Here is a 12,679-nt window from a genome sequence, read left to right as displayed (position 1 = left end):
AAAATAACAATATCAAAAATTCATAGATATTTATTAATTTTCCTCAAATATTTATGAATTTAAAGTTAATTTACTTCCAAGAATATATATATATATGCATAATATGTAAATATATACTCTAAATTACATATATATATATATATAGATATATATATTTATATATTTAAAGTTTGATCTCATAGTTAAATTTTGACAAACAAAAAGAAAAAAGAGAGAAAATATAATTAATATTGTTCACAAAAAATTATGCATAGCTTTAATAATATAACGAAGTTTAATGGTGGTGTATTTGAAAAAACTATAACAACAATTTATTTGTTTATATAATGGTGAATATCTAAAATCCTTTTTCTTTTATGATTCATAATTGATAGTATATTTTATTAATTATGGTATTATATAAATTAATTATATAATTTCCTTAATTCTTTTTCTTATATAATTAGTAATTTAAAATTAGGAAGAGTATTATCTTTTTTTTTTCTTTTTTCAACCAAACATTAAATAAATTAAAAGATTACTCCAAGATTGGTTGCCCAAACAGGAGGATAAGAGTTTACAAAAGAAATTTCAAAAATTAAAGATCTTGAGGAACGAGCTAAACAACCTGCCCTGACATTGGACTCACGAGGGATCTTGATCAAGGTAAACGAAGGGAAAGATGATCAGAGCAAGGAGAATTCTTCCAGCAGCTTTGAGAAGGTCGGCCAGTCATCGGGTAGCTGCAACATCCCGATTAAATCTGCACAATCCGTCTCGAAGCCTTGACAGTCGACCCCTGCCGCCAACAAGGAATCCATAGCCCACATCAGAGCTTGTAGCTCCGCATGTAAAGGGGTTGGTCCCCGTCTATGACTTCGTGCGCCCAGAAGAAGCGTCGAATCTTCACCATTACAATACCATCAACCCATACCCTGGAAAGGATCCGAACCTTTCCATGAACCATCAATCTGAAAGCGTGGAGAGGGCTCCCGCACCTCTTGAATAACCGGAGGATACTGAAAACACCCCGAGAATGATTTGGCCTCCTCCCACAGTAATCTGTCATTATATGCCTGGTTTAAAATATCACTTGGGTTACCCTCTATTCCCTGAAAAACTTTCCTATTCCTATCCTTCCAAACTGACCAAAGAATCCAAGGGAGACGGAGGGATAAATCCGAAGCTCCCGATTGGGATGATGCCCGCCAAAAAATAAAGTCTAAGTGCGCATAATTGATTCATATGGAAAGCCATCAGGATAGATTGATACTTGAGACAATTCCCAGATACGTCGGGATCGAGAACACTCAAAAAGTGTGTGATTTATAGACTCTGCTGCGGACTCACATCGTTTGCATAGACCATCACAACGAACCCCCCGCTGCGCTAGCCGTTCCATCACAGGAAGGGTACTAGAGGCAACCTGCCAGAAAAAATGTTGAACCTTCGGGGGAACATCAAGTTTCCACGATTGAGCCCGAAGAGCCATACACGTAGGCCCGTATTCAACTTCCTTAATTAAATCCCGAGCTAACCGGTATCCCGTTTTCACCGAGTACTTCCCCAATTTGGTAAAATGCCATATTAAGCGATCCGGCTGATAATACTTACTGATCGACATACTCTGAATAATCGGGATATCCTTCGGGTTAAAAAAACTCCTCTAATATGGGTAATGTCAGTCCTTTGTAATTGGATTGATTAAGTGATTAACCATCAAGCTCGGGAGCAAAAAACGCCCCCGACCATTAGCTGGTCTTGGCCGGACATCCGGTATCCACGGATCCCGCCAAACTGAGATAGAACAGCCAGAACCCACCGCCCACCTTGCTCCTTGTCCCACCAGATCCTTGGTGGAGTAAATGATCCTCCATGCAAAGGAAGGATTATTTGGTTTTTTTGCCAACAGAGGATGTTTATTCCTAAAGTATCGGCCTCTCATCACCCGAGCCATCAAGGACGACGGATAATGAATTAGACGCCAAAACTGTTTAGCCAGCATGGCATCATTAAATTGATCAAGAGCTCAGAATCCTAGACCCCCTTCACACTTATCTTTGCATAATTTATCCCAAGCAACCCAGTGCATACCACGAGCCTTGTCGTTAGACTTCCACCAAAAGGTAGAAATAGCACTCGTTAGTTTAGACGTCAACTCCTGCGGTAGTTTATAACATGACATAACATGGGAAGGAAGTGCCAACCCCACCGATTTAATCATGATTTTCTTGCCCCCTTTAGATAAATACTTCACAGACCAACCATTTACTCGATCGTCCAATCGATCCTTCACATAGCTAAAAACCTTAGTCTTCAAACCCTGAAGGTTCTCAGGAATACCCAAATAAGAGCCCATACCGCCCTCCTTGGAAATGCCAATAACTAACTTTATCTGAGATCTTGTCTCAGGTGGAACCTTCGTACCGAACATAATCGAAGATTTCTCCAGGTTAACCTCTTGCCCTGAAGCTTTACCATAATTTCCTATGATGTTCATCACCGTCCGACACTTAGGCGCTTCAGCCTTACAGAAAAATAGACTATCGTCAGCAAATAGCAAATGAGAAATAGTGGGGCTATCACGAGCAATTGTGATGCCCGTCAACTTCTTCTCTCGTTCAGCCTTTCTTATATTTGCTATCAGCACCTCAGTGCAAAGTATGAACAGATACGGCGACAAGGGGTCCCCTTGACGTAAGCCCCTCTGTGGTATAGTAGAGCCCCTTGGCTGGCCATTCATAAGAACTTGATACGACACAGAAGAAACACACCACATAATCCACGAGATCCATCTCCGATCAAATCCGAATTTTTCCAAAACTGCCTTTAAAAAGTCCCATTCAATCCGATCATAAGCCTTACTCATATCTGTTTTAAAGGCCAGAAACTCCGAATTACACCGTCGGTTAGTATTCAGCCCATGAAACATTTTCTGGGCCACAAGAATATTATCCGTTATCAGTCGACCAGAAACAAATGCCGACTGAGTCTCTGAAAACATAAGAGGCAGAACTCGACGAAGCCGGAAACACAAAACTTTAGAAATAATTTTGTAGCTCAATTACAAAGACTAATCGGTCTAAATTCCGTCATTTGCTGTGGACTGTCCACCTTAGGAATGAGACAAATATTAGTCTCATTTAACCGGGGGTCAAAAACACCCGTTCGAAAAAACTCTCTTATCAGAGCCACCAAATCCTCTTTTAAGGATGACCAAAACCGCTGAAAAAACAAGGCTGTCATGCCGTCAGGACCTTGAGCCTTCTCCGGATGCATAGCAAATAAGGCCTTACAAACTTCTACTTCAGAGATATCCTTGGTAAGATCTCTATTTATCCTGTCCGTGATAAGAGGATGAATTTCCTGGAGCATCTCGGGATACCCTGACCATCCGACTTCGTGAAAAGGTCCACAAAATATTTGGTAGCAATATGCTCCATACCCGAGGGAGTTTCATTCCAGATAGTATTCTTATCAAATAATCCAATAATCCTATTCCGCACCCGCCTCTATTTAGTAGATGCATGAAAATATTGGGCATTCTTGTCCCCAACCCTTAACCAGAATTTCCTGCTTTTTTGTTGCCACTATATTTCCTCATCACGGTATGCCTCTTTTAATTTCCGCTCAATCCCCCGAATTTCTTCCTGCGAAATCGAATCATCCATTTTCACCTCTTGCAAAGCCGCCTTCAAGGAAGTAATAGCCGAGGGCCCAAAGGTGACATTGTTCTTTCGCCACAAGGAAATCGAATTCCGACAATTCCTAATCTTATCCACAAAGTCGGGGATCCAAAAATTTCTTGATTGATTCCACCCTGACTCAACTGCATCGGTAATACCCTCTTTACCCAGCCAACGCTTGTCAAAACGAAACTGTCTATGCCGTCTCCGCTCCGACTTTAGGCAAGTCGCTAAAATAGGGCTATGGTCAGAACCAATCATCTCCAAGTAATCCACCCTCGAGTTTGGGTAAAACCCATGCCAATCCTCATTACCCAAAGCACGATCTAACCGACAACGAACCACCTAGTTGTTACAACGGTTACCTCTCCAGGATAATTGTTCCCCATAACAAGGAAATTCGAGCATCCCGCAATGCCGAAGCATGGAAGTAAAAGGTACAAAAGAAGAAGCGGGGCTCAAAGCTCCCCCCTTTTCTCATGGTTCCCAACTAGTTCATTAAAATCGCCGATCAAAAACCAAGGATCAATGCGAAAAGAGCCAATATCCGTGAACTGGTCCCAAACTTTATCTCTATGTTGGGGAACAGGATCACCATAAATAAAAGACATAAACACTAATTGATGACCAATGAAAGCTTGTGTATCAATGATTTGATCGCTATCAAAGAGAATTGAGAGTTTTATTTCATCCATAGAAAACAATGCTAGACCCCCACTAGACCCGCGAGGATCAACAGTAAACAAATTATTATAATCAAACTTATTCTGAAAATTTTGTAAATAAAAAAAAACATTTTTTTATTTCTGAAAGAAATAAAATGTCTGGTCGAAGCTTCTTCCACAGATCACCCAAATAGTTCTCTGTCAGATTAGCCCATATGCCCTGACAGTTCCAGCTTAAAATCTTCATGTTTGAGCTGGTGGTTTCAGGAGCGCCACCATCCCTTTCTTTAGAGTATGACTTCCTCCACCAGCAGGAATGCCATCTTTTGTCTTCTGACCGTTCTTACCAACCACCACTGGTTTATTACCCTGACCTGCAGATTTGAGAGACATTGCTTTAGCTAAAAGGCGTTTCCCAGGTGAAGCCAACTGGAATACAACTTTCTTCGAACCTGAAAAACCCTTTCTACCTTGAGACCCAACCAATTTATCTTTAAAACTAACCGACTTCCCAAGGGAAACAGACCTCATGGCATTATCCATCTCCCACATACTTGATTGTAAAGGATCAGAAATATTCGTACCTTGAACATTTGTATCCTCCGCTCCTACGCCGGACTTTGTACCAGCCGCCAAAACCAACGCCGACTCTTGCCTTGAATCCACCAGATTATCAACATCATCAAATTCCCCATCCTCCAACAGATCATCAGTACTTTCGTTAAAACCCAGATCCCCAGGTTCCTGGTCCCCTCCACCTGAACCATCTGCCATAGTCTCCTCCATTGGGTTATCCTCGACCCCCACACCGCTGTGTCCTGGACCTTGAGACTTTTGCTTCCCCGACGCTTGCTTAATCTTGTACATTGGTTTGGGCCACACTGGATGAATACCTTTCCTAAGTGGAGGTAACTCCATGGAAGGATCCATCTCGACACCACCAATCAACTGTGACTCTGAAAAAGCATAGCCCATATTGGTACCCGACCCGCTGCCATGATATCTCATCTTCTGTCCCCACAAATGTCCTGGATTCCTCCCTTGAAGAGAAGTGCCCGAATGGTTTGACTCTCCCCCCCCCCCCCCCCCGGAACTGAGATTGGCGCCTATCAATAGGATACTCAGCTTGAAAATCCAAGGCCCGTTTGACATGTTTCCTTGGTTTCTCCCAACCACCTTCATGTTGAGCAACAGAAACTGGCTTAACCATAGTCTGTTGTCGCTGTGTTCCTCTCTTATCCGCATGTTCCACAACCGTCTTCAACTCAAGACACAATAGAGCATCGTGTGTTAATCTGAGACAATGTTTGCAATACCCAGACAGCTTCTCATAGTCGATGGTAACCACCACCTCATACCCTATATCGAAGGGGACCACCATTTTGAAGAGTAAATGGTTAAAACCATTCACCGTGACACAAATGCTACCTATTTCCTCATCGACATCCTTGATCTTCCCAATCTTCCTCCCTATTGCCTCAAGCGTTGCTACTTCCCACAGATGCATAGGAATACCTCCCAGCTTCATCCAAAAACTGAAGGCCGAAGGATAAGAATCTGACACAATGGGTTCCCAACGCACCAAAGAGTATTATCTTTTTGTATACATATAAGAATTATTTTTTTATATTTATTAAAATTGTTTAAATTTTTTTATTTCTTATAATTATCTTATTAAATTTAAATTTTGTTGAAACAAAGTTTTTTTATACCACATGACAAAATCTCTATTCGTTAAAATTGACACGAGTCATGATCACGTGAGTTACTAATTTTGAAAACAAAACTTTATATAATAAGATTTCATTCATTTAAAATATTATGATATTTTTAAGAATATAGAGATTGAGTAATTATTTATTAAAAGACATCAAAATACATCTCTTCATGGAAGGTCGTGCCTATGGGTTAGGAAAAAGGCATTTGCCTTAGGCCCCCAAAGTATATAGTTTTTTTGTGTGTTTTTTTTTCCTCTCAATTATGGAAAATATGGTGTATCATTATGGTTTTGGGATTCTTTTTATTTCCTAAAAATATACAAAAATGAAAACAAAACCTTAAATTGTGAAAGACCAAGTAAGGTCGTAAAACAGAAGGAAGAAAGATTAAGAGAAATTGGTGAAATAGTTTATTGAAATAAAAAGAAAAACGATTATGTTTTAGGCTTTTTAGATTTTTTTCTTTTGTTTCTGAAAAAAATTTATAGCCTTGAATTTTTGATATTTATTTTATTATAATTTTGAATTTTAATATTTATTTATTTTCATAAAATATATTAAAATAACTTTTAAACTCGCCTTAAGCCCCGATAAACCTGGGCACGGCACTATCTTCATGATCCATCACGAGCCTTATCCCAAGGGAATATGTTTTACAGCCACTTAGATCCAGATGAGTAATTACCATATTCAAAAATGTCGTAGTAAATATTGCCTAGCTTCCTAAAATTGCACCAACCATTTCACTATCATAATTTCTTTTGTTCAATTGATCTCTTTTGTTCAATTTAATTTTATACAAATTAAATCATTTTACAACATTTTCACTAAAAATATATACATATAATTCATTTAAATGCAAAACCCGTAAACATTTCCCTGTTCTCTAGCGGACATATTCATCATTCCCCCGCGTTGTAGCGGCCTTAACTGATCATTACTGTATATTAATAATTTTTAATAATATTCCACAAACTTAATTATTTACACAATTTTTCATGTATTCAATTTTAAACATTAATACAGTTTACTCAATATTTGTATTCTTCTTTTATTTTATCCAAATTCATGATAATATTAAAATATTCTCTGTTTTACATTATTTTACTGTATCAAAACTCATTTTATTACCATTTACTTCTTCCCTTCTATTTTTTTTATCCAAATTCATTGTATAAATATATAATCCACTGTTATATATATATATATATATATATATATATATATATATAATTGAATGCACTATATTGATCTGAGAATTTAACATAAAACTCCTATTTGTTATAAATCGTATATATTCGTGAATTTTCCCTACATTGTAGCGCGTGTCCGATCCTAGTTTAATATTTAATTGCTTAGTTAAGGTGTTGATTTGCACATAGGTATAATTAAGTTATGAATTGAACATACCTATAGAGTTGAGGTATGGAAAAGCTGTTTTTAGTTAGAAACAAAAAAATCATCAATTATTTTATAAAATTTCTCCCTCTCTCGATATTATCAAATATTACATAGGGGACAAATTTCTCAAAAAATAATTAAAATATGTTCTATAATATCCTTGCAAGAACGATTGCTTGTCAAGCATTTGAGTTAGTTTGTGCGGAGTTAGTCGCTATAATCTCTTCAAAACTGGCCAGCTTTCTCTAACCTTTTTGACGTTTTTGTTTTGCTCTATCTTTCCTTTCCCTCTTTCTCGTTATCTAAAATTTCTCGTAATATAAAAGCGGAATGCTTAGCATGTTCATCGACATCGTTTCTTTTACAAGTGGTTTTTGTAAACTTTTTACCTCCTGCTTAGACTACCAATTATCATGGAGTTTTATTTTAGTTAAAGTGTGGTTGCCAAAAAAATATGTTTATTGATCAATATATTAACATATAAGTCTTTATTAATTGTATTATATGTTGATATGTTGACTGTTGAATTCATTTCGTTATATGTCAACTGAATAATATTTGTTGAATATTGAATAAAATATTATTATGTCATTAATATATTAATATATGTCAAAAATATTGGTCTGGAATTTGTAAGAACAAAGGAGGGTGTATTCAAACCATGATTTTGGAGAATTTGATAGGATTTAGGAAATTTAGAATTTTGATAGATTTTAGAGAAGTTCACATGATTTTCTGTAATATTCTTTCAAATCCCACCTACAACCATGAGATTTGGATTTCTGTATTTTTAACTAAACAAATCCTCCAGAATCCTCCAGAATCCTAAAAATTATTAAAATCCTAATCCACAAAACTGTTTTGAATAACAATAGATTTTAAAGTAGATTTTTAAATCATCAGTTCAATAACAAGGGATTTTAATGAATTTTAAAGTAGATTTTTAAATCATTAGTTCAATAACAGTGAATTTTAATAGACTTTTTAAAATCCATGATTGAATAACGTAGAATTTGTAAATTTTACACAAATCACTTAAAATGTCAAGTTGAATACACCCCCCCAAAATGTTTTGTTTCATATTTAATCCCTTGTCTATCTTCCTTATAAATTATTTCATATTTATTTCTCTCTTTCATTCTCTCTAAAAGTTAATAAAAATGGGAATGATAGGTCCTGTGATACGAATGTTCTTATTGTGTTGCATCTTTGGTCACATAATTATAAATCATAACAATGGTTTCCTGGAAGCCAAGAAATTTTGGAAATTTGAAGATTTAGAAATTGAGAAGAAACTAAAAGCTATGAACAAACCCACTGTCAAGATCTTCAACGTTTTTCTATATATCTTTACAATATTGCTTTTGTTCCCTAGCTCTATATATATTCTATACGATTAAGTCATATATGTTAATCACTATATATATGGCTGTAAAAAATAGACTATAGATGGAGAAAGCTATGGGTGTGTGGATTTCTTTAAGCAACCTGCATTTGATCACCCTTCTATGAAAATTCATAGAAACCATTACACGGTAATTTCGGATAAGCGCTATAAATTTCTATATTAACATTTTTAAGTACATTTTGTGTTATGCCCTTTAAGTTTTGCTTATTTAATTTTTTATTTACAACATTAACCCCTACAAAAATTCCATAAATAACATTGCAGAAAAACTCAAATATTTAACTTTCTTAAATCGACCAATATTTGTTACATTTATTGCCATTAAATCTTAACAATATCTATACATTCTGATTTTTCCAAAAACAGCTCTACCAATTAAAATTTTAATCCCATAAAATCACCAAAACTATCTTTAGAGATTTTGTTTGTATAGACTTTCTATAGAATTTTTTGTTTTACATATTTTGATTGTAAAATGTAGATTTAGTCATCTACATTACTTGATTTGAGGTACTTAGGGGTTGATTCCTCAGATTTCTCACATTATAATAAATAAAACTAAATAATTATCCCGTGGTGTTTCTATAAATTGAAGTACATTTGGTGTCCTTTAAGTTATACTTATTTACAAAGTTAATCCTTAAAAAATTGCACATACCTCCAGTTTGGACTACCAATCTTTGAGTTCTATTTTAGTTTTATTTAATGTTTGGTTAAAAAAAAATTGCACATACAAACAGAATCAATTAGATTCCTAAAATGTCCGTACAAATTTGGTTTATAATTTCCTAAAACAATTTATATATTAAGAAATTTATTACACTTAATAACATATGCCAAAAATATCTATACAATATTTTCTTCTTTTAAAAACTCTAATATTGAGTAATAACTATATTGTTTCATATGAACAATTAAAACTTTAATGGTTATTAATATGCTGATAAAAAATGCAAAAATAATTATTTCACGGGTTAAATCTAATAAATTGGAGTATTTATAATATAAATTAATATGTGGTATATTGCATAACAACTTTTATGGATATAATTCTTTCACGAGTTAAATCTAAAATTTAAAAACACTAAAAATTTAAAAGTATAATAATGTAAGAATAATTCTTTCACGGGTTAAATCTAAAAAGCAGTAAAAATTTCTATTTTTATAACCATAAGAAATTCGATATGGTACAAATGTAACATTAGTATAAATAAAACTAAATAATTATCGCGTGTATGCGGTATACAACTGATCAAATTTTATAATTAACAATTAAAATACAACTATACAATCTTAAATACTAAACAACAGAAACAAAATTAACAAACAAATACAGTTTTTTAAAATTTAATTTTTTTGTTGTAAAAATAAAATCTAGTTCGTATATTAATTCTTGTAAAATGGAAACACAAAAAGAAACACTAATATGTTTGCGGTGTTCGATATGTCTTAGATGCGTCCAATATGGAAAGGCATTATGAGAAAACAAAATACAAACGATGCTGTATTTGGTTATTTATGGGAGAATGGTGTGGGTTGTCCTGTTGGTACGGTCCCTATACAAAGAGTCGCCAAAGAGGATATTTTGAGATTAGACTCATATGGCGATAATCATAAACCCCGTGGCTCTTGGAACACGACCAGTTATGATCCTAATAGTCCTCTTCATTTTGACCAACATCATGTAAGTTGATTATTTTAATTAAAAAAGACAAGAATATCATATAACCTTTTGATATATTTATAATGATCCTATTCTTGGTTGGGATTAGTTTGCCGTAGCTCGGACGAAGAACATAGGTAGGAGGTTCCGTGGAGCAACAATGGAACTTTGTATAACCGCGCCTAAGGTTCAGCCGACTCAATGCAGTGCTACTCGAATTCACGTTCAGATCGGAAGGGATTTCATCCAAGCCGGTTTGACTGTAAGTCAAGACTTAGTTTATTTATTTTGCACTGAACTACTGAGCTCAATTTACTAAATTCATTTTATAAATTTATAATCATGAATTGTATATTGTTTAGTATAATTTCAAATAACACAAATATTATTCACTAATTCAGGTTAATCCAGTATTGTACAAGGACCACCAACCTTGGACTTTCGTCTATACATATGTAAATCATTCAAAGAAAAAAATTCTCTTTCAAATTTATCATTTTGTTTGTTTCTATATATGTATGAAATAATTTGACTAGTTATAATAATATATAATCATGGGATATGTACATGGAAAATCATGTTACAATAGCAACTGCAACACTGGGGTGTTAGTCCTTCGTCGAGACTTTCCACTTGGTATGGCATTGAAGCCAGTGTCTATTCGTGGTGCTAATACGAGTTATTATGGAACCTTCCATGTAGTCATGGTTTTCCTCTTTCTTAGTACTGAGCATTTTTTGCCTTTGTTCTATTTCTTCGGAGTGCGACTAAACCATTCGAAAGTTTGACAGACATTATTGTAATGTCAAAAATAACCTATTATTTTCTTGTAACAGGACAAAAAATATGAAAATTGGTGGTTTCAATTTGGTAATAATCCTGTAGATATTGGACTTTGGCCGTGGTATAGGTTTAATCAAAGCTTCGGAAATTTGGTCGAGTGGGGTGGAGAAGTGTACAGCGCATTTCTGCCCAGTCCTCAAATGGGATATGGATATTTTCCTGTCGAGGCTGTACGGGACGATGCATATATCCAAAATATATCTGTACTCGACGGTGATTATAACATAGACCGCAATGTGACGAATCTCGAAGACTTTTCCGACGACACTCGAGGCTATAAAGTGATAGATACCCAAAATCCTAAACATCGTGGCGGTCATATAATCTTTTATGGTGGTCCAGGAAATATTTGAAAATGATTAGATCTTTATAATATGAAAGTTAAAACATTACCGTGACTTGATAATTAAAAAAGGTCTTCAATACAAACTATATATATATATATGCACAAGCTACAAGACATAGCAAAAGAGACATCTACATAGGCTAAATTATCAAGTAATCAAAATGAAAATTATGTCTTCCTGAAGGGCTACGTATGTGGGTAATTTTTGGTGTCTTAAGAGTTTTGAGTTTCCAGAAATGCAAACGGCTGCAAATGATTTTAAAACTCATACTAAGATCGATTGTTTATCTAGCATAATTCTTTCTAGTTTATTTAGATTTTCTTTGTAAACTTTCTAATTAATGATTGAAAAAAAATGAGTATACTTTCAATAGACCTACTCACTTGTCAATTAATATTGCAAGTGATGACCGTACAAGATTAATAATGTACCAACTAACCAGAAAAATATTATTGGGCACGTTATGTCTTGGATATGTTCGCCTCTCTCTCTCTTCTCATTGGTAACTAACTTTGTCTCTTACCATTATTTAATACTCCTTTACCAGTTAATATGATTCTTACCATCATTTTCTTGCACTGCGTCATATATAAGTTCGCCACAACTCCGAGTTCAAGACAAAACTTTACTTCGTACGTATAGTTACTGCCATGGCGAAAATTACTTTAATTGCCGAAATCACTTGAAAATAACTAATCACTAACACAAGTGTATTTGTTTACACAGACGGTTACATAATCACCTTTAACTTTAACCGTTTGTATTGAAGTTTTAAATTTTAACTAGGATAGTACCTGCGGCGTAGGGGAGGGTTTTTGTGTGTGTGTTTTTTTATTTTTATTTTTTTTTTTTTTGTAATTTTAATTATTGGGTGTGGTTTTTTTTTATCATGTGTTGTATTCTGTTTTTTTATATGTTTGTGTTGGATTAGAGATTCATTATATCTTTAACATCTTATTTGTGATTTTT

At 34.7% G+C, this 12,679-nt stretch overlaps 2 protein-coding genes across 3 annotated transcripts; one reads left to right on the top strand and one right to left on the bottom strand.

Moving 5' to 3' along the window:
* Nucleotides 1-665: 665 nt before the first annotated feature.
* Nucleotides 666-1,603, bottom strand: LOC147934098 (uncharacterized). Its single transcript, XM_087472511.1, has 3 exons — nucleotides 1,330-1,603; nucleotides 932-1,123; nucleotides 666-883 (listed from the first exon to the last, which is right to left on the bottom strand). The coding sequence occupies exons 1-3, from the start codon at nucleotides 1,601-1,603 to the stop codon at nucleotides 666-668; spliced, it is 684 nt and encodes a 227-aa protein (XP_087328637.1).
* Nucleotides 1,604-3,733: 2,130 nt separating this feature from the next.
* LOC104773235 (protein neprosin-like) lies at nucleotides 3,734-11,716 on the top strand. Of its 2 annotated transcripts, XM_087471830.1 has the most exons (8): nucleotides 3,734-4,102; nucleotides 8,623-8,783; nucleotides 8,892-8,984; nucleotides 10,311-10,541; nucleotides 10,630-10,782; nucleotides 10,922-10,979; nucleotides 11,088-11,227; nucleotides 11,357-11,716. In XM_087471830.1, exons 1-8 carry the CDS (start codon nucleotides 4,090-4,092, stop codon nucleotides 11,714-11,716), a joined length of 1,209 nt encoding a protein of 402 aa, XP_087327956.1. In that variant the 5' UTR covers nucleotides 3,734-4,089. The 2 variants fall into 2 exon arrangements, with proteins under 2 accessions (XP_087327956.1, XP_087327955.1); XM_087471829.1 differs by lacking the exon at nucleotides 3,734-4,102 and having other exon boundaries at nucleotides 8,610-8,783; nucleotides 10,922-10,982.
* The last annotated feature ends 963 nt before the right edge of the window (nucleotides 11,717-12,679 follow it).

Source organism: Camelina sativa, chromosome 11, assembly GCF_030686135.1.
Source record: "Camelina sativa cultivar CO46 ecotype springtype chromosome 11, ASM3068613v1".
NCBI classification, from domain to species: domain Eukaryota; kingdom Viridiplantae; phylum Streptophyta; class Magnoliopsida; order Brassicales; family Brassicaceae; genus Camelina; species Camelina sativa.
The sequence above is the reverse complement of the archived record's forward strand: the minus strand, read 5'-3'. Positions and strand labels throughout refer to the sequence as shown.

Excerpts from the sequence above, each read along its gene's own strand:
- LOC147934098 (XM_087472511.1), bottom strand. The coding sequence starts at position 1,603 with ATGTCGATCAGTAAGTATTATCAGCCGGATCGCTTAATATGGCATTTT. Across the intron at positions 1,124-1,329 it reads TGATGGTCTATGCAAACGAT|TTTGGAAGGATAGGAATAGG; the intron begins GTGAGTCCGCAG and ends TTCTTTGGTCAG. Across the intron at positions 884-931 it reads GATTGATGGTTCATGGAAAG|ATTCGACGCTTCTTCTGGGC; the intron begins GTTCGGATCCTT and ends GTAATGGTGAAG.
- LOC104773235 (XM_087471829.1), top strand. The coding sequence starts at position 8,610 with ATGGGAATGATAGGTCCTGTGATACGAATGTTCTTATTGTGTTGCATC. Across the intron at positions 8,784-8,891 it reads CCACTGTCAAGATCTTCAAC|ACTATAGATGGAGAAAGCTA; the intron begins GTTTTTCTATAT and ends TGTAAAAAATAG. Across the intron at positions 10,983-11,087 it reads CGTCTATACATATGTAAATC|ATGGAAAATCATGTTACAAT; the intron begins ATTCAAAGAAAA and ends TGGGATATGTAC.